We start from the raw sequence: 25,018 nt of genomic DNA on the forward strand, positions 1-25,018 counted from the left end.
AATGGATTCTCAACAAACTGTAGGTTGTTGTCATTAATGAGTACTTTGGGCGTCCCAAATCTTGTCATAATATTCTTCCCTACAAACTTTATCATGTGTCTCCCTGAGATGCATGCTAATGGCTCCGCTTCAATCCATTTTGTGAAGTAATCCACGACCACCACCATATATTTCAGCTTCCCTAGTGCTTCCGGGAATGGGCCAACTATATCTATACCCCATTGGTAGAATGGCCACAGGCTAGATATGTTGTGCAATGGTGTTGGGGAGTTTGTTTAGACTGGAGCGTATGATTGGCATTCCCTGCATTTCCTAGTTATCTCTAGCGTATCTTGTTATATTGTGGGCCAGTATACACCAATTCGAAGTACTTTGCCTGTCAAGGCCCGTGCCCCCTCGTGTGCACCTACTTGGCCTGTGTGTGCTTCCTGTAGCATCTCTCCCCCTTTGGCTCGGTCTACATACTTGATCTATGGCGTTGTGAATCTTTTCTTGTATAGTTCTCCATTTATTAGTGCATATGAGGGCGCTTTTATGCGTACCTTCCTGGCCTCGCTGTGATCATTTGGGAGCACCCCTCTCTGTAGGTATTCCCTGAATGGTGTCATCCACGTTGGTCCACTGGTCATCAGGGTATTCACATGCCGCTCGTCTATACTTCTTTCTCGGAGCACCTCTACCAAGACTTTCTTCGATAGGTGATCAAAGCACGTGGATGCCAATTTGCTTAAAGCATCCGCCCTCTTGTTTTCGCTCCTAGGTATCTGCCTAATTGTGAACTGTTTAAACGGTTTAGTTAGTTGTTTCACCATCTTCACGTACCTTCCCATTCTCTGATCTCTCACCTCGAAACTTCCATTGACCTGGATCGCTGCTAACCTTGAGTCATTCAGGGTTGTTACAGCCTTTGCACCCATTTGCTTGGCTAGTCGCAATCCTGCAAGGAGGGCCTCATACTCCGCTTCATTGCTTGATGTGTGAAAATCAAAACGGAGGGCGTAGGTCACTTCTTCCCCCTCACGGCTAGTCAAGATTAGCCCCGCCCCCGAGCCCTCCCTGCTAGATGCTCCGTCCGTGTATAATGTCCACGAACTATTGTCGAGTGGAGCTCCTTCAACTGCCCATACCTTCTCCTTACCAGGGCCCCCTTCGTCCGGGATTTCTATCAGGAAATCGGCCAATGCTTATCCCTTAATACTTGTCCTCGGATGGTAACTTATGTCATGCTCCCCTAGCTCGATTGCCCATTTCGCCAGCCGGCCCGACGCCTCTGGTTTAAGCAGTATTTGTTTGATGGGGCAGTTCGTTAGCACTTCGATCTGATGTGCTTGAAAATACCGCCTTAGTCACCGTGTCGCGTAGATGAGCGCCAAGACTAGCTTTTCCAGGGTGGGGTAGTTGAGTTCTGGCCCCTGTAGCGCTCTGCTTACAAAATACACCGGCCTCTGCTCTCCTTCTCTTTCTACAGTTAATACCGAGGATATCGCTTCGTTTGAGGTCGAAAGATACATCTGCAACGTTTCCCCCGGGACGGGACTGGCCAACGTGGGTAGCTGGTGTAATGTCTCCTTGATTTTCTGGAGCACTATTTTTGCTTCGTTCGTCTACTGGAAGTTCCTCTTTTCAATGCAACATTTTAACATGTGAAACAACGGCATGACCTTGTCAGTGGATTTGGAGATGAACCTGCTCAGAGTCGTGAGCTTCCCATTTAGACCTTGCGCGTCCCTGAGGGTGCCTGGGGTTGGCGTTTCAATAAACTCGTCCACCTTGGTCGGGTTGGGCTGGATGCCCTGCCTGGTGACATAGTACCCCAAGAACTGCCCCTCTTCCACCCCAAACGTGCATTTAGCCGGGTTTAGCTTCATCTTTACCTTCTCTAGGGTTTGGAACGTCTCTTCGATGTCTTGTAACATTTTATCTTCGTGCGGGTTCTTGATCACTATATCATCCACAGATACTTCACTGTTTCTCACAATTTGTTTGGCAAAGATCGAGTCAACTAGGCGTTGGTATGTAGCCCCTGCATTCTTTAGACCAAAAGGCATCTTAGTGTAACGGAAAGTGTCGTTGTCCGTATAAAAAGCCGTTTTTTCCTCGTCCTCTTTGCTCATTAATATCTAGTGATACCCTTTATATGCATCTAAGAAACACTTCAGCTTAAATCCTTGCAGCGAATCTACCTTTTGGTCAATTTTTGGGAGGGGGTAGCAATCTTTAGGGCATGCTTTCTTTAAGTTAGAGAAGTCTATGCACATTCGCCATGACCCATCTTGATTGCGGACCATAACTGGGTTGGCAATCCACGTCGGGAATATCGCTTCTCTTACTATTCCAGCTTCTGCTAGTTTGGCCACCTTAGCGTTGATTGCCCTATTACGGTCCCCACCATGGACCCTCTTCTTTTGCTTAACCTCCTTTACTCCTGGTTTAATTACAAGCTTGTGCTCAATGACTTTCCTTTCTACCCCCACCATGTCCATGGGGGTCCATGCAAACACGTGTTTATACCGCTTGAGCAGGTCGACTAACTCTCTTCTTACGTGACTTGGGAGGTCACATCCAATATTGACCGGCTGGTCAGGGTGTTCCTTGTTGATCACCTCCTTTCCCTTTGCGGGGTTGCGTCTCAACTTCTTGGCCTCTTTAGTTATCTCTACTGGTTTCATAACTGCAAATCATTGCAATTCTTTCGGTGGAGTGGCCAGTATCATGGATGCGCCCATTGGGGTGTTGAACTTCATAACTCCATGCATGGTTGATGGAACCGCCCCTAGCTTTAAAAGAGTTGTTCTCCCTAGAATAATATTGTGTTCCGCCGCATGCCGAATGGCCACAAAGTCGATCAGGGCAGTTTTCTTTTGCTGCTTATCGTGGCTGGTTATGGTCAAGGGGAGGTGAATTGTGCCCAGCGGCCATAGGCTATGGCCAGTGAACCCGACCAGCCTCCCCATTGTGGGCTGTAGGTTGTCCTTCCAGCGATCTAGAAGGAGCCGAAAACAATGCTCATAAATGATGTCCGCCAAACTTCCCGTGTCCATGTAGACCCTGTGTATGGTTACATCCCTGATGGAGGCTTGGATCACTAGTGGGTCGTCGCCTCTCCATCCCTCCGGGCGATGGTCTTGAACGGAGAATGTGAGCGTGCGCATCGGGGTTCTGGTGGTCCCCTGTTCCGTTTGTTGTTCTCCTCTGCTTCTCTTACTTCGTATCATGAATATCTCCTTGGGCTGGACCCCTTCACGAGATGTGTTTTTAACATTTTCAGCATCAAACTTGGCACGCAAGCTTCATGCTATTTCCACCAAGTCCCCTTTAAGCTGCTTCTCCTCCATTTCTTTTTTTAACACCAAACAGTTGGCTGTGTCATGCGTCTTACTTTTGTGGTACTCGCAGTACCGGTTCTTTGGCGACTTGGCTGGCTGTTGCTTCTCCGAGACAGTGTACACCTCCGGGCAGCAACCACGCCTATCATCCCACTCGTCGAGTTTCTCCAAATCTTCATGCTACTCGCCGAGTCCATTCAGATCCCCAAACATGCAGAGGACTTTTGAGTCATGCAGGGACTCCAAACCATAGATCCATACTTCCAAATCTCAATCCCCACGTAAAGTTGCAAACTTTACGTATAACTAAAGAGATCTAGGCTCAAAACATACTAGGGTTTGGTTTAAGGACAAAAGGGCTTCACCAACTACTCATCTTCTGATGCTTTATGACATATTGGACCATCCTAACACTAGATCTGAAGTGGCAACAACATATCTAAGCCCCTAAACTCGAATTGGGTCTCAATCAACCATAAAACCCCTAAATCTCATAACAAAATAGATCTAGATGCAAAGAAGGGAAAATGGCAGCTTAATACCTCCAAGATGAACACAAACTGAAGTAGATCTCGGATATACACCTCTCCTTTGAAGCAACCTTCTTGATCTTCATGTTCCTTTCCAAAATTTCCTTCCTCCAAAGCTATTTCTCTCAAATGATGGAAGCTCACACGAAATATAGAGTTTACAGGTTCTCTAGGATGATATGGAGGCTGAGGGAGGGACATAACACCCTTTATATAGGATACAACTCCCAGAATTAGGTTTTTCCTCGCACAGACCAGACTCACCGAGTCTCCTTGCCCGACTCGCCGAGTCGGTCACTTACTCCTTGACCCGGATCCCGCTCGGACTCGCCGAGTTCCTCCTTGGACTCGCCGAGTCTCCCCTAAAAATTAAGGTTTTCTTTCCTTTCTTGGCCTTCCAGATTTTGGGTGCTACAAGGTGTGGTAAAGAACCACACTTTGTGTGGTAAAAAGGATGTGGCTCCTACGTGTCATAGGAGGGAGTGCGGTTCTTGTGGCACCACTCCCTCCGGCCTTACACTTGTAGACGGATTCAGAGAGCATCATCAGACAAACAACAGAGATATCAACCTGTTACAGACGATAATACCGTTGACCTGATCAGTCTTGTCTTCTTTCACTGTTGCTTTGGAAGACCTACCACCTAATCATATTTCTTTTCAGGTGGGACATAAGAGAAACGTAATATGAATAACCAACAACTCCATTGTTTCTTTGCTTTACCAAGATCACGTATCAATTGAGGATGTAGAGATAATATATGTCCAGTCACTTTCAGCCACATAACCCATCTACAAAGCATTTCGTACAAACTATCTTCCCTATATCTTTGTACTCCACGTAAGAGAGGCCAGCCCAAGCCATTTCTATTCTTCTTGACAGTGAGATCATGAATTTGTTGTCTCCATTTAAATCATGTATTCAATTGATCAAAGCATGTGAATATATATCAAGGACAACTGCAGTTTCATTATCATTATCTCTCTCTTGTAAACTCCCACAAACACCCTTATGTCTAGCATAAAAACAAGAACATATCCACCATGTCTAGAGAATGCAGTCTCAAGAAGCACTTGTTATATACCTTGTACAAGCTTCCTGTTGATAGCGACTGCTCAACAAGCCTTGACATATGGACTTAAATCTGTTGTAGCATCACAGTAACCCAAACCCTTTTCTTTGGAGATTTGCGTACACATCACGATCACAATGCTTCCATGTCAAGCCTCGTTTCATTTTTACTTTTACTGTCTGGACCAAACAAACCTTGCTGCAACTCTTTTTTTTTTCTTTTTTGTGGTCTTTGCATATCAGAATTGTGATGCAGCGGAAACCTAAAATTAGATAAAACAATCACAGGTGTTGATTTATACACACAAATACCAACTGTAACTCTTCCAAACCCGATGATTCACAGTTAAGTGAATACCGGATCAAGGCATCAATACACAATCTTACAAAGAATTAAGTATTGGAACAGATGGAAACAAAATATTCTTTCATTCTAGAAAACTGAAAACTTACTGTCAAAGCAACGAGATTTTAAACAGGAAGTAAAGCCCAAAAGTCAAACACAAAGCAAAACCAAAACTAGGAAAAAAATAGATTATAAGCCCAATGATTTAGACACACAGCTCATCAAAATGATCCAAAAAGGTTAGGGCTCGCTCCTCCACGTCGAGGCCCACATCAAATTGTAAGACCCATGCATTCTTCTACTCGGCTACGTAAACCATTCTCTTAACATAATACCCATATAGCTTCATGCAAGGCAATTTAAACCATGTCATGTACTCTGTTGGATAATACGTTCATTTCAACAAATGAACAACCCATTTGAAAAGAAAAATACCAATAATACCCTTGACGAAAAAGATCAGTAGATGGAAGAAGTAGTGAACGGATTGTTGCAGGAGGCTCGATGCTGAAGATGTGTTGGTTTTCTTTCTCATTTCTACACGAAACTCCAACAAGATTACATAAGAATGTGACGGAGTCGCTTGAATTACCATATGATGAGCTTATCTTGTGAATCAGAGGACGATACATTCAAGTGTAGAAGGCACTGTACATCATCTTCCATGGTGAAAATATCAGCGACAATGTGGTAGCGATTATGATGAATAAGAAAAGAGGATTGGAGTTTTATGATGGTTGTTAGTGCACATGTAGTTTTGAGGATTGGGGTGAGAATGGTGGGAAGCCATTGGTACAACCATGGATGTGATTGAGACTTGTTTGGATTTTGGAGAAGATCGATGACAGGGATGAGCTGTTTTTGCTACTCACGAAATTTATTGTTTGCAGCTTAACATCATCTTAAGAACAAACGACCACAAGAATTGAACCTTGAGACTCTTTTCTTTAAAACTTCAAGCGTGAGAGTCAGCGTGAAAATCAATCAGCGAGAAATATTTTCCTTATAAACTCGATCTTGAACATAGTCTCTACATGTCTATGCAATTCCTTCTATTTTTCAAAGACAACATCAGGAACAACAAGCAGAGACAACATCTTTACGTGGGACCCAAATATCATATGACAACTATGCATTTTACATGAATCACAGAAGTAGTACCATGCAGAAAGAGGGCATAGGAGACCTGCTCTTTTTTCATAACTCCTGAAGCAATTATGATCACAAGGACAATACACAACAAATAGAGTGAGGAAATCAGATAGAAAATAGAGTACCAAGCTTTGTAGATCTTTTGCTCTCCATGAAATTTATCAACATGAGAGCTCCATTAGTGAAATTTTCTCCATTTTCCAACTTTTGTAAAGACTCATTTGAGTTCCACAGATGATGATTTGACACTGATAAGAGAGAAGCATGAGAAGTTTCCTTGGATAGAGAATTTTTCAAGCTGAAGTCTTTAATACTAGAAGGTGAAGTTGGATAAAACAGACATGATCATGATTGTAGATTATTGGAAAAACATCATGAGAGTCCAAACATCTTGAACTTATTTATCAGCAAGCATACAAGCTACATGACATTCCTTTTGATTCTGAGTTAAGTAAAACCGATGAAGTTTTGGTTTAAGACGACATGGTGATAATATATGTCTTCAAATGAAGGATAATCATGTGATTTATATGTACACTGACTGAAGATAAACACTTGAGGTCAGCATGATGTTTAATTATGATAAAATGGAAACCTTCTTGGTCGATGGAAATCTGGACTTTGAGTACTGACTTGTAAAAAAATCACTTGAATTTGACTTTAAAAGCATTTATCTGACATGTAGCTACCCTATTTATATGAAGACCATGTCAACCATTCTTTTGCTTATTTTTACTCCTTGAGTTAATTTGTACTATGTACCTGCATTGACCAAACAGCCCCTTGAGAGATTAATTTCTTGACAACACATGAAATTGACCAAAATAACCCTGTCATCGTGAGTTCAAATACCAAGCTTTGAATGATCAGTTTGATCACATGTCAAATTTGGAGAGTTCAATTACCAAATGTAGCTAAAGATTTTGAAGCTGCACAATATGACACTGTCAAAGCATTTAAAAATAAATCAGATAATGGTCCCCTTTTTTTTTATTTTACGAACAACACCAAAATACCCTTAATATCCATGCACTGTACGAATCTTTTTTAATTTCTTTGAACCAATTATCATAACAGTTAAAGATCGATACTCAACTAGCTCTTCTCCCAACTGTAATCATTTATCTTAAGTCCTGGTCAAAACATCACAACATTACACCTTGTCATTCTTTTGCAACCTACTATATTCTCAATCTTAGAGATAACACTTGTGTTTCTTTTCTTGTGTCAAGTTGGACCATAATGCCCCTGACGAAACTTACTTCCTTAAGAAGCAACAAGCAAATGAAAGTTACACAAGTACGCATTCATCCCTTGTCTCTTGTGAACAGTTGGACCTACACCCTTTTCTTTTTGTTTTTTACTTCAAACCAACACATATAATGATTTCAAAAATAAAAACTGTACACAATACTTAGAAGAATTTCAAATAAAGACATTAAAAAAAAACTTTACACAAACAATTATATAAATAATCTTACTTTTGCTCAGTGAGAGTAAGATTGAGAGAGATTATAACCAGAACTTTAAAAGATTCGAGCTCTTTCTCACATTTTCAGTTTTAGCAAATGATTTTTTGAAAGCAAATGAGATTTGGTTTAAAAACGATATTTCTAGAATCTTAATTTTGATCTTCTTGTTTTGAAATCATTCATTTAATTACTGGATGTGAGGGCAGTTAACGACTCAAATCTGACAGAGTCACCTAAAAGAACCATCCATTAGGCCAAGTCCAACCGGCCACTAAAATAGTGAAATTGTGTTAGTTTGTGTTCCAATCGTCCGTTAAATTGGCTTTTATTTTGTGCAAGAAAATTTGGCCGCCAAATATAGCGGTGCTTCTCATCAACATCAAACTACTTTTCTATTATATGTTAATATAATATTAATTGGAATGGTTTAAATTGAATTATAATAATAATGAAATTGGTTTTTAATATAATGATATTAAAATATGTTTTTAATGTAAAATTTTAGTGTGTGGTTGGAATGAAACTGTATTTTTTTGTTAAAAAGTTATAATTTTAATGTTTTGTGGTCGGAATTGCCCTTAAAAGTTTTCAAACCACATGGATAATCCTTGAAGACAAAAGAAGTTAATGATGAAACTCGATTTTTTTTTTAAAACCACATGGATTATTTTTGAAGATTTTCGTAAATATAATTATTATTATGTTTATGTATTAATGCTGATAACTTTAATAACAATAAAATATTATAATACTATAAAATGTTATATTATACTAATAACTTGTTCGTTATAATACTTTTATTAGTTATTATTACAAGTATATTTAGAATTTCAATAGTAATATTTTTATTCACTTAAACTATCTCTTGTGGTATTACATGTGGAAAAATTTTCCCTTAAAATTTCTAAGGAGTGTTTGCCATGTGAAAGAATTCGAACCTAAGGTGCTCGCTGATATGTTATGAGTAAGCCTTCACTTAATTTATTTGTTGTTTCCAAAAAACATATTATTATTTCTTTAACAGACAATGAATAATTTATTTCTTGTTTTATATAAAATATTAGTCAAAAAAAAAACATTAAATTATATAATAATATTTAATAGATCAAATGCCATTCAAATAAGCCGTAATATTCAAATAGGATGTAATGTTCCATTTTAGAAGACTTTGTCCCATCTTTTTTTGCAAGAAGAAGATACATATATTTTTAGACCTGTAATATTCTAAAAAACAATCATCTTTTCTAATAAATGAAGGTTTTTTTTTGTCACTTGTCATACTCTCATCATTTTGCCACATGTCATTTTGTGGTTATTTTAAATTAATTTTTATTTCATATATAATTTTGTGGTTTTCCTATTTCATATGGTATTTAAATTTAATAATAAATGCATATCAATTTCATTAATGGACTTTCCTTATAATTTCAAAATTTTAAAATAAAATGTGATTAATTTGCTTTGATTATTTTATTTAAATGATTTGTTTAAATTTAAAAAAAAAACATTTTAATTTTAGTAATTCAATATTTTTTTCATTTTTCTTATAAATTTAAATTTCTCAAATATTTATAAATATTTAATTATTTTAAATACACTCATGTAATATATGGGGTTTACATCTAGTCTAGTCCCTAATAAATGAAAATAATTTTGCCACATGTCATTCTCTCATTAACTTCGACACATGTCATTTTTTGGTATTTCTGAATAAATGTTTTTACCATGTATCATTTTCTCATTGTTTATCTTTTTTTAATTAACACATCATATTTAAACCTCAATTATTAATTGCCTTATTTGAAAATAATAATTAAATTACAATATTACAACTCATATTATTGAATATGTTTCATTATAAATTCAAATTTTAAATTTTAAATTTTAAATTTAAATAAGTTTTTATTTAAACCTTCATATTTAATTTTTTTGTTTTATCCAACCCGTATAACATACGGATGTCACAACTAGTATGCAAATAAAATATCCTCTCGCTCCACACACACACCAAAAAAAAAAAAAGTTTTTAGCAAAAAAAAAAACGGCACCTAAGTCCTAAGTCACAATAATCAAACTTGTATTAAACAACATTAACTATTTAAGTAGTTGTGATAATAGGTTTACCAAAGATTCGAAGTCCAAACATCCCTCATTGTAGACTTTTGTAAGCGCGAGGGTATTTTAGACATTTCCTAACGTGTCAGGTGCCTAACAAGCTGTAGTTGAGTCATAATAAGCGAAGAGGCGTTACGATCGAAGTCCAAACTCTTTGCAACACTCAACTCTTTCTCAATCAAATCGACCAACAAACACAAGAACCAGAGAAGCCTTCCTCAATTTCTCCGCCCCTCTTCCCTTTTAAACAAATCTCTACAAACCCTATAAAGCAACATTACATTTTCGTTTCAAATTTGCCCAATCTTTTGATCTGTAATAACCCCACATCACCTCTTCAATTTCACCAAAAATGGCTTCGATTTTTCAAACAGTCGGAGCTGTTACATCTCTCTCGTCCAACGCCTCATTCGACACCAAGAAATTCCACCTTTCTTCTCGCAAATCCTCTTCAGGTATCGTCATTCAGTTCGATTCAATCATGCCATGTTATGATTTTTTTTGGGTTGATTTGTAGTTACATTGATCGTGTCTGCTGCTTTTGGTTGTGGTTTAGTTAATTGCTGATTTGTGTAGCTTGTTATTTACATTTCAGAAAGGAAATCGAGTTTTCTTGTGGTTAGATCTGATGCTGCTAAGATGAACACTGGTTTGAACAAAATTGGGGGTAGAGCTGATCAATTGGTTACAAATGCTGTTGCGGTAATTCTTCTTCTTCTTCTTCTTCTCTCTCTATTCATTTGTGTGTGTGTGTGTGTGTTCTTCGTATTGAACTCTTGAATCGTTCATGTATTGCAGACAAAACCTGACACTTCAGCAGCATCTACTGCATCCAAACCTGGGTATGCTTATTTCATCTCATATATGTATATATATAGTTTGAGGAGTTAGCACTTTCACTTCATTTCTAATTTAATCAATGGACTTTAAAAATCATACCTATGTGAAAAAGATTCAACTTCTTCACGATTACAGCTTTTCTATGGCCAAAATTACCAACAATCATCAATTTTGGAAAAAAGATTTTCACTTTTGACAACAATTCTTGATTGAACTAGAAATACAAGAAAAGTGTGCTGCTATTTCCTGAAATTTGCCCTTTTGTGAATCGTATGTATCTTTGCCTGATCTTTGATGCCTTGAAAGGAAGCCTAATTTGGGATTTGTTTCTTTAACATACCCTTCGTCCCTTTTTATTACAATGAAAAAAAATTAGGAAAAGTAAAATTTGATGTAATTGAAGGCTGTTTTGTGCTTTGTTTATAACTTGAATGGAGAATCTTGAACTTTAGATGGGTTCTTAGTCTCCTTATACGCTTCTCTAAATTTAACTATTTCGATCCTAAATACTCACAATATCTGCATAATTCAAGAAATAGCAACAAACGTTCATTGATTTATTTATTATAGCATCATACATTCATTTCTTCATATCAAAGCATTTTACTTAACAAAACCTACCAATTACAACAAATACTATCACTCAAATACAAAACAATTTTCACTACAATAATTAGGTAGATTTTCAAAAGTAGGATGCTATAATACACAAATAAATGAAAGTATACTCGAATCTACAACTAACAATGATCATTTTGATTCTATAGGCACGAACTATTACTCTTCGAAGCTCTAAGAGAAGGCCTCGAGGAAGAAATGGAGCGGGACCCACATGTATGCATAATGGGAGAAGATGTGGGCCACTACGGAGGCTCCTACAAAGTCTCAAAAGGTCTCGCCCCAAAATACGGCGATTTACGCGTTCTAGACACTCCAATCGCCGAGAACGCTTTCACCGGAATGGGAATCGGAGCCGCCATGACCGGATTACGCCCCGTAATCGAAGGAATGAACATGGGATTCCTCCTCTTAGCCTTCAACCAAATCTCCAACAACTGTGGAATGCTCCATTACACTTCCGGAGGGCAATTCAAGATTCCGGTTGTCATCCGTGGGCCCGGTGGAGTCGGAAGACAGCTCGGTGCCGAACACTCTCAAAGATTGGAATCGTATTTCCAATCCATCCCTGGAATCCAAATGGTGGCATGCTCGACTCCTTACAATGCCAAAGGGTTAATGAAAGCTGCGATTCGTAGTGATAATCCTGTGATTCTTTTTGAACATGTTTTGTTGTATAATTTGAAGGAAACGATTCCCGATGAGGAATATGTTTTGAATCTTGAGGAAGCGGAAATGGTGAGACCAGGGGAACATGTGACGATTTTGACGTATTCGAGGATGAGGTATCATGTGATGCAAGCGGCGAAGACTTTGGTCAACAAAGGGTTTGACCCCGAAGTGATTGATATTCGTTCGTTGAAGCCGTTTGATCTTCATACGATTGGGAATTCGATTAAGAAGACTCATCGCGTGATTATTGTGGAGGAATGTATGAGAACAGGTGGAATTGGGGCGAGTTTAACTGCGGCTATTAATGAGAATTTTCAAGATTATTTGGATGCGCCGATTGTGTGTTTATCTTCACAGGATGTGCCGACGCCGTATGCGGGGACGTTGGAGGAGTGGACGGTGGTTCAGCCACCGCAGATTGTGGCGGCGGTGGAGCAGCTTTGTCGGTGAAAGAGATGAAGGATAAAAAAGTCAATTTATATCGGTTTTCTATCGGTTTTGTTTTGGTTTATGTGGGGATTATGGTTATGGAACTAAAAGCTCGTTGATGTTTCTAGTTTGTTTGAACTTGTTTTTTTTCTGTGTTTGGCCTATGATGATTTGGATAGTCCATTTGTTCTATACGAGTTTTTATATTTTGCAAATGATTCATGTTATCTTTATTTATAGTTTTGGTAAATCATCAGAAATTCGATTGCACCAATATGATCCAAAGCTTCATTCCAGAAAGTGTATTCTCTCTTCTCTTGTTAGTCCCTGAAATCGGATCTATCAAAGTATCAATGCAATAATTTGATTTAATGCGGAATCTTAATCAAACAATAATTATCAAGAACACGTTTCAATAATATGAATGTATATAATTCTATTGAATAATTGTCAAGTACATTCAATCACACTTTAGCCGTGAATCACTAGTATTTACCAAAAACGCATTAGCTAAGAACCGCTATACACAGACCATATATATACTAAACCGATAACCTAAAGCCCATACATAATAAGTCCACCGAGAATACACTAAGCCCACCGAGAACAACATAATACATTCAAAACAAAGCATAAACCATTAAATATAGTCCAACAACCCCCCTTGGTTTATTGTTTTCTGTTTTCTTTTGGATTCTCTACAAGATGTACATCTGCTTGGTCAAATGCCCCTGCCCACAGCTTCTTGTCGATTATTGTATCTACCATTCCAGTGAAAGCTTTCGCGGTAGCTTCAAATAATTCATTCTCCACGATAATCTGAAAGTTTGATAAAGTATGGATATCACGTTCTCCAAACTTCAACAAATCTTTAGGATCAACAATACAAAACAGGTTTTTCTTCAGCTTGATCACCACCGTTGTAGTAGCCTCATCGTAAACCTATAATTGCATTGTATCCAAAGTGCCTTCAGGTAAGCGCTTGGGAAGAGGAATCCTTTTGGCTTGCTTTGTGGGTGGCCACATGACATTCACCATTGTTTTGTTTTTGCGTGGATCAACGACACCATTGGCCTTCTTAGTAAGCAGTCTTTAGTTCTTTAAAGTTATTTTTCGCTTTAATCTTAAGAAAATTCTTAAAGGACCATGTCATGGTATCATTGGTTGGATTGTAGAAAGGTGCGTGTATTAGTTCTGAAAGATCAACTTTTGTCCAGGACAAGAAGTCAAGTTTCTTCTCATAATATTCAATTCTTCCACTATTTCGTTTCACGATCCACATCTTCTTTTCAGCATCGTATCCCCACATGATGCCAAAACGATCACCATATTTGTCTGTGAACTTCTTCCCAGTTTCCTTGAAGAACATTTCAGGGTGATCACCTGGAACATTTTGATTTGAATTCTTCATCACAAGCATTTTCCCTTTTAGTTGCTGCACCCTGATTTGCTTCTCTCTTCTTTCTTGAGCAGAAAGAGAAGCAGAGGATAAGAATGTATCAAGATTAGCATCTGGAGCAGGTCTTGCAGCTCTTTCACTTGAAGATTGTGAAGTTGGATTGACGGGACATGAACTAGAAGCATTGATCTTTCTCCTTCAGCGCCCAAGGGTTGAAATTCATCACCAAACTTCTAAAATAGGCGTTGTTTTAGATCACATAATAGAGCAGTTAAACCACCGAGATTCGCTTGAAGCTCTGAGATCTTTGAATCTTTATCGGAGTTCTCTTTCTCAAGCTCACTGATTCGAATATCTTGCTTTCCCATTATCAAATCCTTTTCAGCAGAGTTTTGTTCCAGATCAAAGGCTCTGTTCTGAAGCTGAACGACATCAACAAAATCAGATTCAGGCAACTTGCTTTTTCCTTTGGAGATGTCTAGCTCGGGTGTTTCAAATGAGCTTCCTAAAGCTTGAGCTCCTTCTGAAGGTATGACTTCTTCTTCAATAATTAGGATTTGAAAATCCCAATCCATAGGAATGGGCTCAAGGATCAAGCTTGGTATGTCTTGAATCACTGGAGAGGACTCAGTGAATGTGCTTTGTATGTTTTGAGCCATAGAACCAGGCTCAATTGGTGTAGTTTTCTTTTGAACTAGGTCCCTGATAAACATTCCCGGCCTTGGATCTCTTCTTTTTCGCTTCTTTGGGAGTAAAGCGTAGGCTGAGTCATCTGGACCACTTTCATATGGAGGTTCAGTGGTGATAGGAACTGTTTAGGGAGGCTTCCTTGCAGTTCGTTGAAGTTATGCTATGAGAGCATCCATCTGTTCAGGTGTCGGTATGGAATATTGCATTGTTGTGTCACTTTCCCTTTCAGTCACAACTGGTGGTGTGACAGCTGCATCCTTCTCTGGGTTTGAGATACTTTGCTGAATAAAGTCTTCAAACTCATTTTCTGTCAATTCATTTTCTTGATCCTCTTGATCTTCTTCATCATCAGATAATTCAATCTCTGCAAAAACAAATTGAAACTTTGGTTTGGGCACCACATGTTCGTTGGCAACCACAACATTTATTGAACCAACAACAGGAGTGTCTTCAATCTCAGCAAACTTTCCAAATTTAACTAACTCCTTTAATCCTTGATAAGCAACTTTGGCATACTTTCTTGATTGCTTAATGGGTCCAAAAGTGTTGGGACCTAAAGCTTTCATATCCAATGTATCGGGCGTCCTTTCAATTTGGGGATATTTTTCATTAAAAATCATTTGAAGGAACCTGGGGTACATCAAAAATAGGTCATTTTCTTTCCCAGGAGGTTGCTCTTCATTTCTTCGAAGACGAACTTTGAGAATTTGTAATCTCAGTCCATAGCTAGAGAAACAATGGTTGAGGTCACAGTCTGACTGATTTTGTCAGAGCCTCCTTTTCTTCCGAAAATGCAACTCACAAAGAAGTGTGCCAAGAACCTACAGTAGGGTGGCAGAAGCTTGTTGATAGTGGGAGGATAGGTTCCTTCATAGCACATTTTCTCCTGAACTACCTTAACACGATTAGCAGAATACTCAATTGGGAATGCAGATGCATCACCAAATTTGAGTACCTCTCGGATAATTTGTTCAAAGATAATCACTTGGGTTCCTTTCACCATAGATTCCACTGTACCAGCTCCATTTGCTCCAAGCTTTTTGATCGAAGCATTTTTCCAAAAATTAGTGATTAGGTCTCTGTGAATTATTGGATTGGCACGAAGGGCTTGAGAGATTGTAGCACCTGATTCCTGGTATGTGGAAATTTGTATAAGTGTTTGCATTTTTAGCCTTGTACTCGGCGAGTTGTAGGCCCGACTCGCCGAGTAGAGTCAGGACCTGGGACACGTTTTAAGTTGGCGACTCGGCGAGTCACCGCTGTTGGATGAAACCCTAAGTTTCAGGGGTTTGCACCCTATTTAAACTCTCATTCCGCCCCAATCTCGCCCCCATTCACCCTTAGAGCCCTATACCTCGTTCAAGCTTTGTTTCTTTGTGAGTTTGAAGCATTTGGTGTGTTCTCTTGAAGTTTTGGAGTGGGAAGGAGAGTAGATCAAGAAGAAGAAGAGGAGGTCAAGCATCTTTGAGCTATCTCAGTGTGTTCCCTAAGGTATGACTCGATTTCCCCCTTGTTTTCATGCTTATTGTCCCTTATAGCTCCATTAAAGTCCTTCTTCAACCATTTCCAAGCTTGTGTATGTTTGAGGGTTCATAATAAGTTGATTAACCTTTAGATCTAGGCGTGGTTGAGCTCCAGGAGCTCAGATCTACTGTCTTTTTGGAACCATATTGCATGAAAGCCCTAGATCTACCCTTTTGGTGCATTTTGGACCCTAAAACCCTCATGGTTGTCTATTTACACGTAAAGTTGGAAACTTTACGTGTTAATCAAGCCCCAGGATCACAGATCTATGTATGGCATGAGCTGGATTCATGCAGAATCGACCATATAGTAATTGCATGGTAACGACTCGGCGAGTCGTTCATCGGACTCGGCGAGTCGAGACGCGAGTCCCCGGGTTTTCCCCCTTTTTCGTTATGCCGAGTAGTGTAGTGAGTCCGGGGTGGACTCGGTGAGTTGGAAGCCGAACTCATCCATGAAGGAACTCGGCGAGTCAATGCCCTGACTCGGCGAGTTCAAGGCAATCTTCTTAGATCAATAACAGACTCGACAAGTTGTTCATACAACTCGGCGAGTCACAACATAAAGTGTTCTTCGGATGAAGATGAACTCGTCGAGTTGTTCATACAACTTGGCGAGTAGGATGAAGGACTTGGACATCAGTTTAGAAGGAGAACTCGTCGAGTCAACGCCTAACTCGACGAGTAGAGACGGGATACAAGTCAATCGATTGGATAGAGACTCGGCGAGTTGGAGAGCCAACTTGGCGAGTCGGGTCAACTGAAAGTTGACTCTGACCTTGGCTTATGACTTGGTCAGGGGTAAAATGGTCATTTTACCCCAAGGGACAGTTAGCAGTGGTTGATTGAGTGTTTTGTGGGAATTATAGCCGGAGGATTTCCAGAGCAGCAGCATCAGCAGACAGTTAATCCCTACACAGATCAGCAGCTACATCGAGGTGAGTTACCTTCCAGTAGCGGTGGGTCTACGGCCACAATGTCGGCCCACCAGTAGGAGTTATATGTAGATGATTGTCTCTGTGATATTCATCTAGGGATTACTACTACATGTGTTATGTTATGTGCTAGTATGATATGATGCTATGTGCTAGTGACAATAGGGGGAGATAGTCCCCAAGATATCCGGTCGGTAGGGCCGAAGGGGTAGTCATACCCAGCCATGCTAGATAGATTCTGATATTGTGATACATGTTATGTGGTAGTAGTAGATGGGCAAAATAGTTCCCCAGTATCCGGTCGAGAGGACCGAAGGGGAGGCCAGCACCCAGATATGCTAGGCAGTATCCGGTCGAGAGGACCGAAGGGGAGGCCAGCACCCAGATATGCTAGGCAGTATCCGGTCTAGAGGACCGAAAGGGAGGCCAGCACCTAGGTATGCTAGGCAACGTCCGGTCGAGAGGACCGATGTGACAACCCAAGTTGTTCCGTTACATTTCCCCGTTACCGTTAACGGAATATTCCACTGTATAAAAGTTCCGTCAAATTGATAAACATCCCAATAGTTAACATTTAAAAAAAATGCCGTTAAGTCGTGACAAAAAGGAAATAAAACAAATAATACATATTTTCATTTAATTGGAAGTGTTAAGTTTTATTGTTACGACCACTAAATCGGGTGCGACCAAAAGCCCCGTTTAACGACAGTATTTGGTAGAATTCCACCGAGCCCCGACTCAAAACCCTATATAAGGGTGAGTGGAGTCTATTGGAGACTTTTTACACACTCTCTCTCTATACTCTCTCTCTAGATCCGTTGTCGCCCCAAATCCGCAACCAAACGCTTCCAAATTGTAAGTCCTCTTACCCTAGCTTATTCTAAGCATATTGATTTGTGTTTATAGCCCAAAATTCGGACTTAGAAGCAATAGAAAAGGATTTTACGGCCTAAGCTCCTCCTTAGGCCGTAAACACCTAAAATGAGGCCAAAATGACCCAAACTTGTCCCTAATGGCTAGGAAATAAATTGAGGTATTAACCTAGGAGTGTTTAAAACATTAAAATGCATGGAATTAGGGGGTAAAAGAGAACTTACGGCCCAAGCACAAGCTTAGGCCGTAAACCCCTCAAAACCTTGTTAAAATGCCTCCAAAACACTCCCAAACCACCCTTAGGCCTCACACATAAATTAAGGACTTGGTATTTTGGGTTTAGACCATTTAAACTCAATGAAATGAAAGGGAAAAGGGAGTTTACGGCCCAGGTATATACCAAGGCCGTAAACACCCCTAAATGTGCCAAAAATATGGTTTTTGCCCCCCCCCCCCCCCCAAATGGCCTTAAACTATTTCTATGAAATGCTAGGAAGAATTTAAGGACTTAAACACAAGGAAATATGGGGTGACTTGGAGTTTACAGCCCAAGCAAGTACCTAGGCCGTAAACTCCCCAAAACTCATTCAAATGATAGTTTTAATCCCCCAAAATAGCATCATACTTCATTAGAAATTACTAGAAAGGCATTAGGGGCTTTAAACTTCACAAAACTCTAAGGATGAGAGTTTACGGCCGTAAACTCCCTTAGGAGTGGTCCCTTGGCCGTAAACTGATAGAAAATGCCCTTAGAAGCCTCAAACCCACTCATACCTTTTGTGAAAAGTACTTAGAATAATTCCATGAGTAAGGTAGAAGCATTAAACACCCTAGAACCCATCACCATGAGTTTACGACCGTAAACTCATGGTGAGATGTCCCTGGGCCGTAAACTCAACTTTGGGGGCTTAATCTTGGAGAGTAAACTCCATTCCTTAGCCATACACACCTTTAGACGCTACCCGGGACACCCAAACACTTAGCCAAGGTGTTTTCCGCTCCTTTGAGCACGTATAGTTGTTTAATTAGTGTATAATATGCTAATTTTATGTGAACCTATGTTATCATATGTTAAAATAGGTCATTGTGTGTGTTCAAGTCCTTGCGTAACACCGAACGCCCAAACGACACCTTCGTCGGACCTACTTACACCAGGTGAGTTCATACCCCTGAATGAACCTTTTAAATGCTTTTAAATGTTTTTATAGGGGGGATTACAAGTTTAACATGCCAGTTATCATATCAATCACATGTGATTGATAACCCGCATGCACAAGATTTTACCACCATTTTACATTGTTTTATCGAGTAGGACACTATAATGATTTTTACTTGTTTCAAAACTTTTACTTATACTGATTTATCCAAATTCATTCTAAACTGGTTTATGAAGGATTTCCAAGGGTTTTTTTAACATATTTTACAAAAGAATACCAACTGTGATTTTTTTTTCCAAATATGAAGGTTTTTCATCAAAGTATCCTTTCACGATTTATACTTTTACTTTTTAGATACTGCAGCTTCACTTTCATATATTTTAAACTCCTACTCGATAACTCTTACACTTCGTGATGCGTTTATGCACGTTATCGTCTCTATATCGCTTATACCTGTTATCGTCTCTATATCGCTTATACCTGTTATCGTCTCTATATCGCTTATACCTGTTATCGTCTCTATATCACTTATATCGGGTACGCTTATACTTCGCGACTCGATCTATCTACATTGTATGAATTCACACCATAATGATATGTCTCCACTTAATACACACCCAGCAATAGTTAGATGTATGTCTATGCGTATATAGATACATATAAGTAATGATTGAGGGACTTAGGAAGGCTCGTCCGCCCTATTTCCTTTTCTTCGTTGAGATGTGGTCTGGTGGGATCGGATGGCCATCCGAAGGTCGTTTGATTCAATATTTATATATTATGTATATGAGTATGGACATATAGGAATTCTCTAGTCAGTTTAGTTAAGAGTCTCTACCTCTAGTCTACACTTACATTAGAAACCCACTATTGGGAAGTCTCTACCTCTACTTCAGCACTTACACACCACCCACTATTTGGAAGTCTATACCCACTATTTGGGATGCATCTTTAGGACACGGCCTTCTCTGTCGTCTAGTTGGTATCCAGAGTCTCCTGTAGAGAGAGCGGACATTGTGTGTATAGATCTATACAGGATTGACAACCCCGCACCCTGACTGCTAGCTACAGTCCCGGCCTACCAAGCCAATGGGTGACAAATGTCACATTGTATGGATGCTTGTAGGGCGTCTGGAACTCTAGTCAGTATGGTTACGAGTATCCCGGGTTACCTTATAATTCTTTGGCCTTAAGGTAACGGTATTTCGCCAACAATTTACACTGTATGCTGGTATCACTTTTCTAGAGTCACACTGTTTTGACCTTGCCAGATGTATCTTTCATTTGATACTGTCTGCGGTCTGTAGTCTCTGTTTTGACCTTGCCAGATGTATCTTTCATTTGATACTGTCTGCGGTATGTAGTCTCTGTTTTGACCTTTCTAGATGTATCTTTCATTTGATACTGTCTGCGGTCTGTAGTCTCTGTTTTGACCTTGCCAGATGTATCTTTCATTTGATACTGTATGCGGTCTGTAGTCTCTGTTTTGACCTTGCAAGATGTACCTTTCATTTGGTATCGCCTGCGGTCTGTATTCACCATTTAGACCTTAGCAGTTGTACCCTTCATTTGGTACCTTCTGGGGTCTGTGTCTCCATTTGATAGACGGAACCAGGCATGTTGTTCATTCGTTACTTTCCTGGAGTCTATGATTCCTTTGCCTTAGTCAGCAGTCCTCACTGCTGAGGCATATGTTATTTCCCTGGCGCCTGTTGCTTTCTTAATAATCAAATTCAGTATTTCGATAATGATAGAAAGTTAGGGAAAACTACTTTTTACCACTTAACGCTGACCAGTCTTGGTAGAAGGCTGCTTTATTAAAGAAAATATATGATTTTCTGGAAAGAACTCTAATATACAAAAAACACTTAAACTACTACTTATTAAAGTTATTTGATTGAAACGTCACCTAATACTTATGAACTCACCAGCATTTGTAAAAATGCTGATACTCGCTTTTCAAATAACTTGTGATCTCAGGTCAGCAATTAGACAAGTACATCCCCGGAGCTGTTGATGAAGATAGCCTAGTACCAGGCGGTTCTTATTATATTTGTTTGTACACTTTATTATGTTGTAATGTAAACCATGTAAAACTATTATTATTAATGCAATGTTTTGTTGTACTTTGATTACTATAATGCATGTGTTGTGATACTTGACATGATGCCATCCACCCCAGAACGTTTCCGCCGTTCCGGTTTTGGGGTGTGACAACCGAAGGGGTAGGTCGGGCACCCAGATATGTCTGACAATATATGTATGTTATGTGATTATATGGTATGTGGTACAGTGGGGGAACTCACTAAGCTTCATGCTTGCAGTTTTCAGTTTTGGTTTCAGGTACCTCTTCAGCTAAGGGAAAGGAGCCGACGCGGTAGCAACATATCACACACACTCTTGTTTTCCGCACTATGGATTTTCTGGGATGTACTCTGAAATATTATTATGATATTACCGGTTTTCAGACACGGAGTATTATTATGAATGATTTGTAATGATGTTTTTACATATTAACCTAATTTAAAAATGAAATTTTTAGCCGATATTTTTGGGGCGTTACAAGTTGGTATCAGAGCCCTGGTTTGAGGGATTCGGACTCACCTTCGGGGGTGTCTGAACTCAAATCGAGAGAGTAAAAGATTTTCCAAAAAGAAATGTTTTCTAAGAATTAAGAAAAGGGTTTGAGAAAGAACGAAGTGTGTGATGTGCACAACTGGCCGAGCTCAAGTAAGTATTCCCCAAAGTACCCATAAAAGCTTATGTTGTGTTTATCAGTTTCAGTAGAACAGCATGCTAGAATAGGACTAAGGATCTAGTAGTGATGCCTTATGTGCCTGCTTTATGCGCTTCAGTGTATGAAAATTGCATGCTAGAATTGAGTAGACAGCAGTAGGATAGCCTATTAGGTTATGCCTGATAGTATGAGTATTAGCTCTGTATGCTAGATCAGTTTCTCTCTATGAGAGCGGATTTGCTTGAGATTGTTCCCTTAGATCGAATGCTGCTTGCTTTGTGCTTTGTGGGACTCTGAGTGGTGGGAGTTAGCCATTAGGTGAATATGTCACGTCACATGTGATCAGGGTTGAATAATCTTAGAGTGTTGGATTTGGCCCTATTGCGCAGCTCTCGTTTGAGTCTAACCGTTGTAGGGACGAGTCTGTTACTCGAAGGATTATCCGAGCCTCACCCCATGTGATGGTATTCAGGAAATAGTTAATTGGCATTACTAGGAGGCCTTCAGCAGCTGAGGACCTAGTAGGGTGGAGCCTGAGATTTCCTAGGGCAAGCCTAGGATGAGTATAGTGGTGATCAGCAGTAGTGGAAGGAATCAACTGGAGTTGAGGCAGTCCTTGAAGAAGGTACGGATAGATGTGGAAGGTAGTATGGGCCCGTACTACTAAAAGCAGAGGATCCATACCCGAACCAAGGAAGGCCAAGATAAGACCAGGGAACTTGTAAGTAGTTGTGATCCCTCAAGAAGTATCAGTATCACTAATGATTGTTATTTATGTATTGCAGAATGGTGGTACTACAATCGAGGCCGATATATGGCGGTTCAGGAGAAGGGTCAAGTTCGGGATCAGGTTCTGAGCCAGTGGATGAGGGACTACGCGCGTTCATCGCGTCAGAGATCACCAGGGTTATCCTTGAGTCGACCCCCATTATCTTCGGGTCGATCAAGGAGGGATCATCGAGTTGATGGAAGATCGCCTCCGGGCGTTCAGGAGCGACATGGCATCTGGACATTCGGGATCTCGCACACTGTCCTTTAAGGACTTCAGGAGCAGTGGTGCGCCGGATTTCCACGGGGTGAAAGACCCCATTGCCGCCAGACGATGGATTGCAGACATCGAGTTTGCACAGTTGACTAGCTTCTGCCCCGAGGGGTCGAAGGTGAGGTATGCAGCAGGGTGTTTATGAGACCGAGCTCAAGACTGGTGGGAGTCAGTGAGTGACTTGTTGGGAGCCTCAGCGGTCGAGGCTATGACCTGGTCGGACTTTGTGACCAGATTCAGGGCAGAGTTTGCGCCGGCTGTCAAGCTTCAGCAGCTGGCCAGGGAGTTTTTGGACATGAGGCAGACGACAGAGACTGTGGTGGAGATCACCGCCAAGTTCCGGGAGAGGGCGTTGTTGGTGCCCCAATATGCGGGTGACGAGGACATGAGGAGGACCCGCTATCATGACATGCTCCGAGCTGATATACGGGAGCATGTTAGTTTTTCAGCTTGCCCCACCTTGGACTCTATGATTGCCAGGGCGAGGGAGAGGGACATAGATCTGGAGCACATCCGGAAACGGAAGGCAGAAGAGGGACAGTAGGGAGGGGCTTCGGGGAAGAAGCCCAAGGGATCAGATTTGGGGCCGAAAGGCTAACAGGGACGGGGCCGCTGCAGGAAATGCGACAAGACACACGAGGGGGCATGCAAGTTGGGATCATCAGGCTGCTATAAGTGCGGCAAGTCTGGGCACTATAGCAGGGATTGCACTCCTCCGGCAGCAGTTATTCAGACGTCTGAGTTGTGTTTCCACTGCAACCAGAGGGGCCACAAGAAGGCCAATTGCCCCCAGTTGACAGTTGCAGCACCAGTGAAGGCGCCAGCTCCTGTGACCCTGCGGATCACAGATGGCTGGCAGGGCATGGCAGAGGCTCCAGTGGTGAGGAGCCGGGCATTTCAGCTGACCGCTAAAGAGGCACGCACAGCACCCGATGTGGTGACGGGTATGATTCTTTCCTTCTCATTTATTTATATGATGTTATGATATTGATATGTGCTCGGTATATGTATATATATGTATTAGGATCGTTCCATGTGAACGGTATCCCAGTCCAGGTGTTGTTCGACTCGGGTGCTACCCGATCGTTTGTTTCCCTTGCGCTTAGCAAGAAGTTCACTGAGTCTTCGGGCATGTTGGATTTCCCTTTGGAGGTGGAGATTGCCGACGATCGATCGGTGCGAGTGTCATCAGTGTTCAGAGATTGTGTTCTGAGGTTATTCGAGGAGTGCAATTTGGTGGATTTGGTTCCCATTCCGGTGCGTGGGAACAAGGTGATTATAGGCATGGATTGGTTAAGCCCTAATGGGGCGGTGATAGATTGCGCGCAACAGCTAGTGCGAGTCAGGACCCCAGGTGGGGGAGAGTTAGTGATTCATGGCGAGAGGCCGCAGTGTGGACCCGTAGTATGTTCAGCAGCGAGGGCTAGACGCTACCTTCAGCAGGGATGCGCAGGATATGTCGCGTACGTGATGGATACCCGGGAGGTGGGTAAGGTGACAGTGAGCGAGGTTCCGGTGGTGCGAGATTTTACAGATGTTTTCCCAGAGGAGCTTCCTGGGATACCTCCGGAGCGACAGGTGGAGTTCAGAATTGACCTCGTTCCTGGTGCGGCTCCGATAGCCAAGGCACCGTATCGGTTGGCTCCTCCCAAGATGCAAGAGTTGTCTACGTAGCTGCAGGAGCTGCTAGACAAGGGATTTATTCGTCCGAGCAGTTCACCCTGGGGAGCCCCGATCCTGTTTGTGAAGAAGAAGGATGGGTCGCACTGGATGTGTATAGATTACCGGGAGCTGAATAAGGTAACGGTGAAGAACCGTTACCCACTCCCGAGGATTGATGACCTCTTTGATCAGTTGCAGGGAGCATCTTGGTTCTCCAAGATCGATTTGCATTCAGGCTATCATTAGATGAGGGTTAGGGAGGAGGATATACAGAAGACCGCGTTTCGGACGCGTTATGGCCATTACGAGTTCGTGGTGATGCTGTTTGGGCTCACCAATGCTCCTGCCACGTTCATGGACCTCATGAACCGCGTGTGCAGGCCGATGCTGGATCGGTCTGTGATAGTTTTCATTGACGACATCTTGGTT

At 41.0% G+C, this 25,018-nt stretch overlaps 3 protein-coding genes across 3 annotated transcripts; 1 reads left to right on the forward strand and 2 right to left on the reverse strand.

Moving 5' to 3' along the window:
* Positions 1–470: 470 nt before the first annotated feature.
* On the reverse strand, positions 471–2,114 carry LOC145063893 (uncharacterized). The gene is made up of 3 exons (XM_079011456.1): positions 1,718–2,114; positions 1,476–1,619; positions 471–1,162 (listed from the first exon to the last, which is right to left on the reverse strand). The coding sequence occupies exons 1-3, from the start codon at positions 2,112–2,114 to the stop codon at positions 471–473; spliced, it is 1,233 nt and encodes a 410-aa protein (XP_078867582.1).
* Positions 2,115–2,678: 564 nt separating this feature from the next.
* LOC145063894 (uncharacterized) lies at positions 2,679–3,215 on the reverse strand. The gene has a single exon (XM_079011457.1). It carries the CDS (start codon positions 3,213–3,215, stop codon positions 2,679–2,681), a length of 537 nt encoding a protein of 178 aa, XP_078867583.1.
* A 6,914-nt stretch (positions 3,216–10,129) lies between these two features.
* LOC145061675 (Transketolase family protein) lies at positions 10,130–12,786 on the forward strand. The gene is made up of 4 exons (XM_079009211.1): positions 10,130–10,467; positions 10,608–10,714; positions 10,811–10,854; positions 11,620–12,786. The coding sequence occupies exons 1-4, from the start codon at positions 10,365–10,367 to the stop codon at positions 12,590–12,592; spliced, it is 1,227 nt and encodes a 408-aa protein (XP_078865337.1). The 5' UTR covers positions 10,130–10,364; the 3' UTR covers positions 12,593–12,786.
* Positions 12,787–25,018: the final 12,232 nt, after the last annotated feature.

The sequence above is a fragment of the Lactuca serriola genome, chromosome 7 (genome assembly GCF_051521515.1).
Source record: "Lactuca serriola cultivar US96UC23 chromosome 7, Lser_US96UC23_V15, whole genome shotgun sequence".
NCBI lineage: Eukaryota > Viridiplantae > Streptophyta > Magnoliopsida > Asterales > Asteraceae > Lactuca > Lactuca serriola.

Coding starts and splice junctions, on each gene's coding strand:
- LOC145063893 (XM_079011456.1), bottom strand. CDS start 2,114: ATGAGCAAAGAGGACGAGGAAAAAACGGCTTTTTATACGGACAACGAC. Junction 1,620..1,717: donor CACCCTCAGGGACGCGCAAG/GTCTAAATGGGA, acceptor TGCATTGAAAAG/AGGAACTTCCAGTAGACGAA. Junction 1,163..1,475: donor CAAACGAAGCGATATCCTCG/GTATTAACTGTA, acceptor ATTTCCTGATAG/AAATCCCGGACGAAGGGGGC.
- LOC145063894 (XM_079011457.1), bottom strand. CDS start 3,215: ATGATACGAAGTAAGAGAAGCAGAGGAGAACAACAAACGGAACAGGGG.
- LOC145061675 (XM_079009211.1), top strand. CDS start 10,365: ATGGCTTCGATTTTTCAAACAGTCGGAGCTGTTACATCTCTCTCGTCC. Junction 10,468..10,607: donor TTCTCGCAAATCCTCTTCAG/GTATCGTCATTC, acceptor TTTACATTTCAG/AAAGGAAATCGAGTTTTCTT. Junction 10,855..11,619: donor TCTACTGCATCCAAACCTGG/GTATGCTTATTT, acceptor TTGATTCTATAG/GCACGAACTATTACTCTTCG.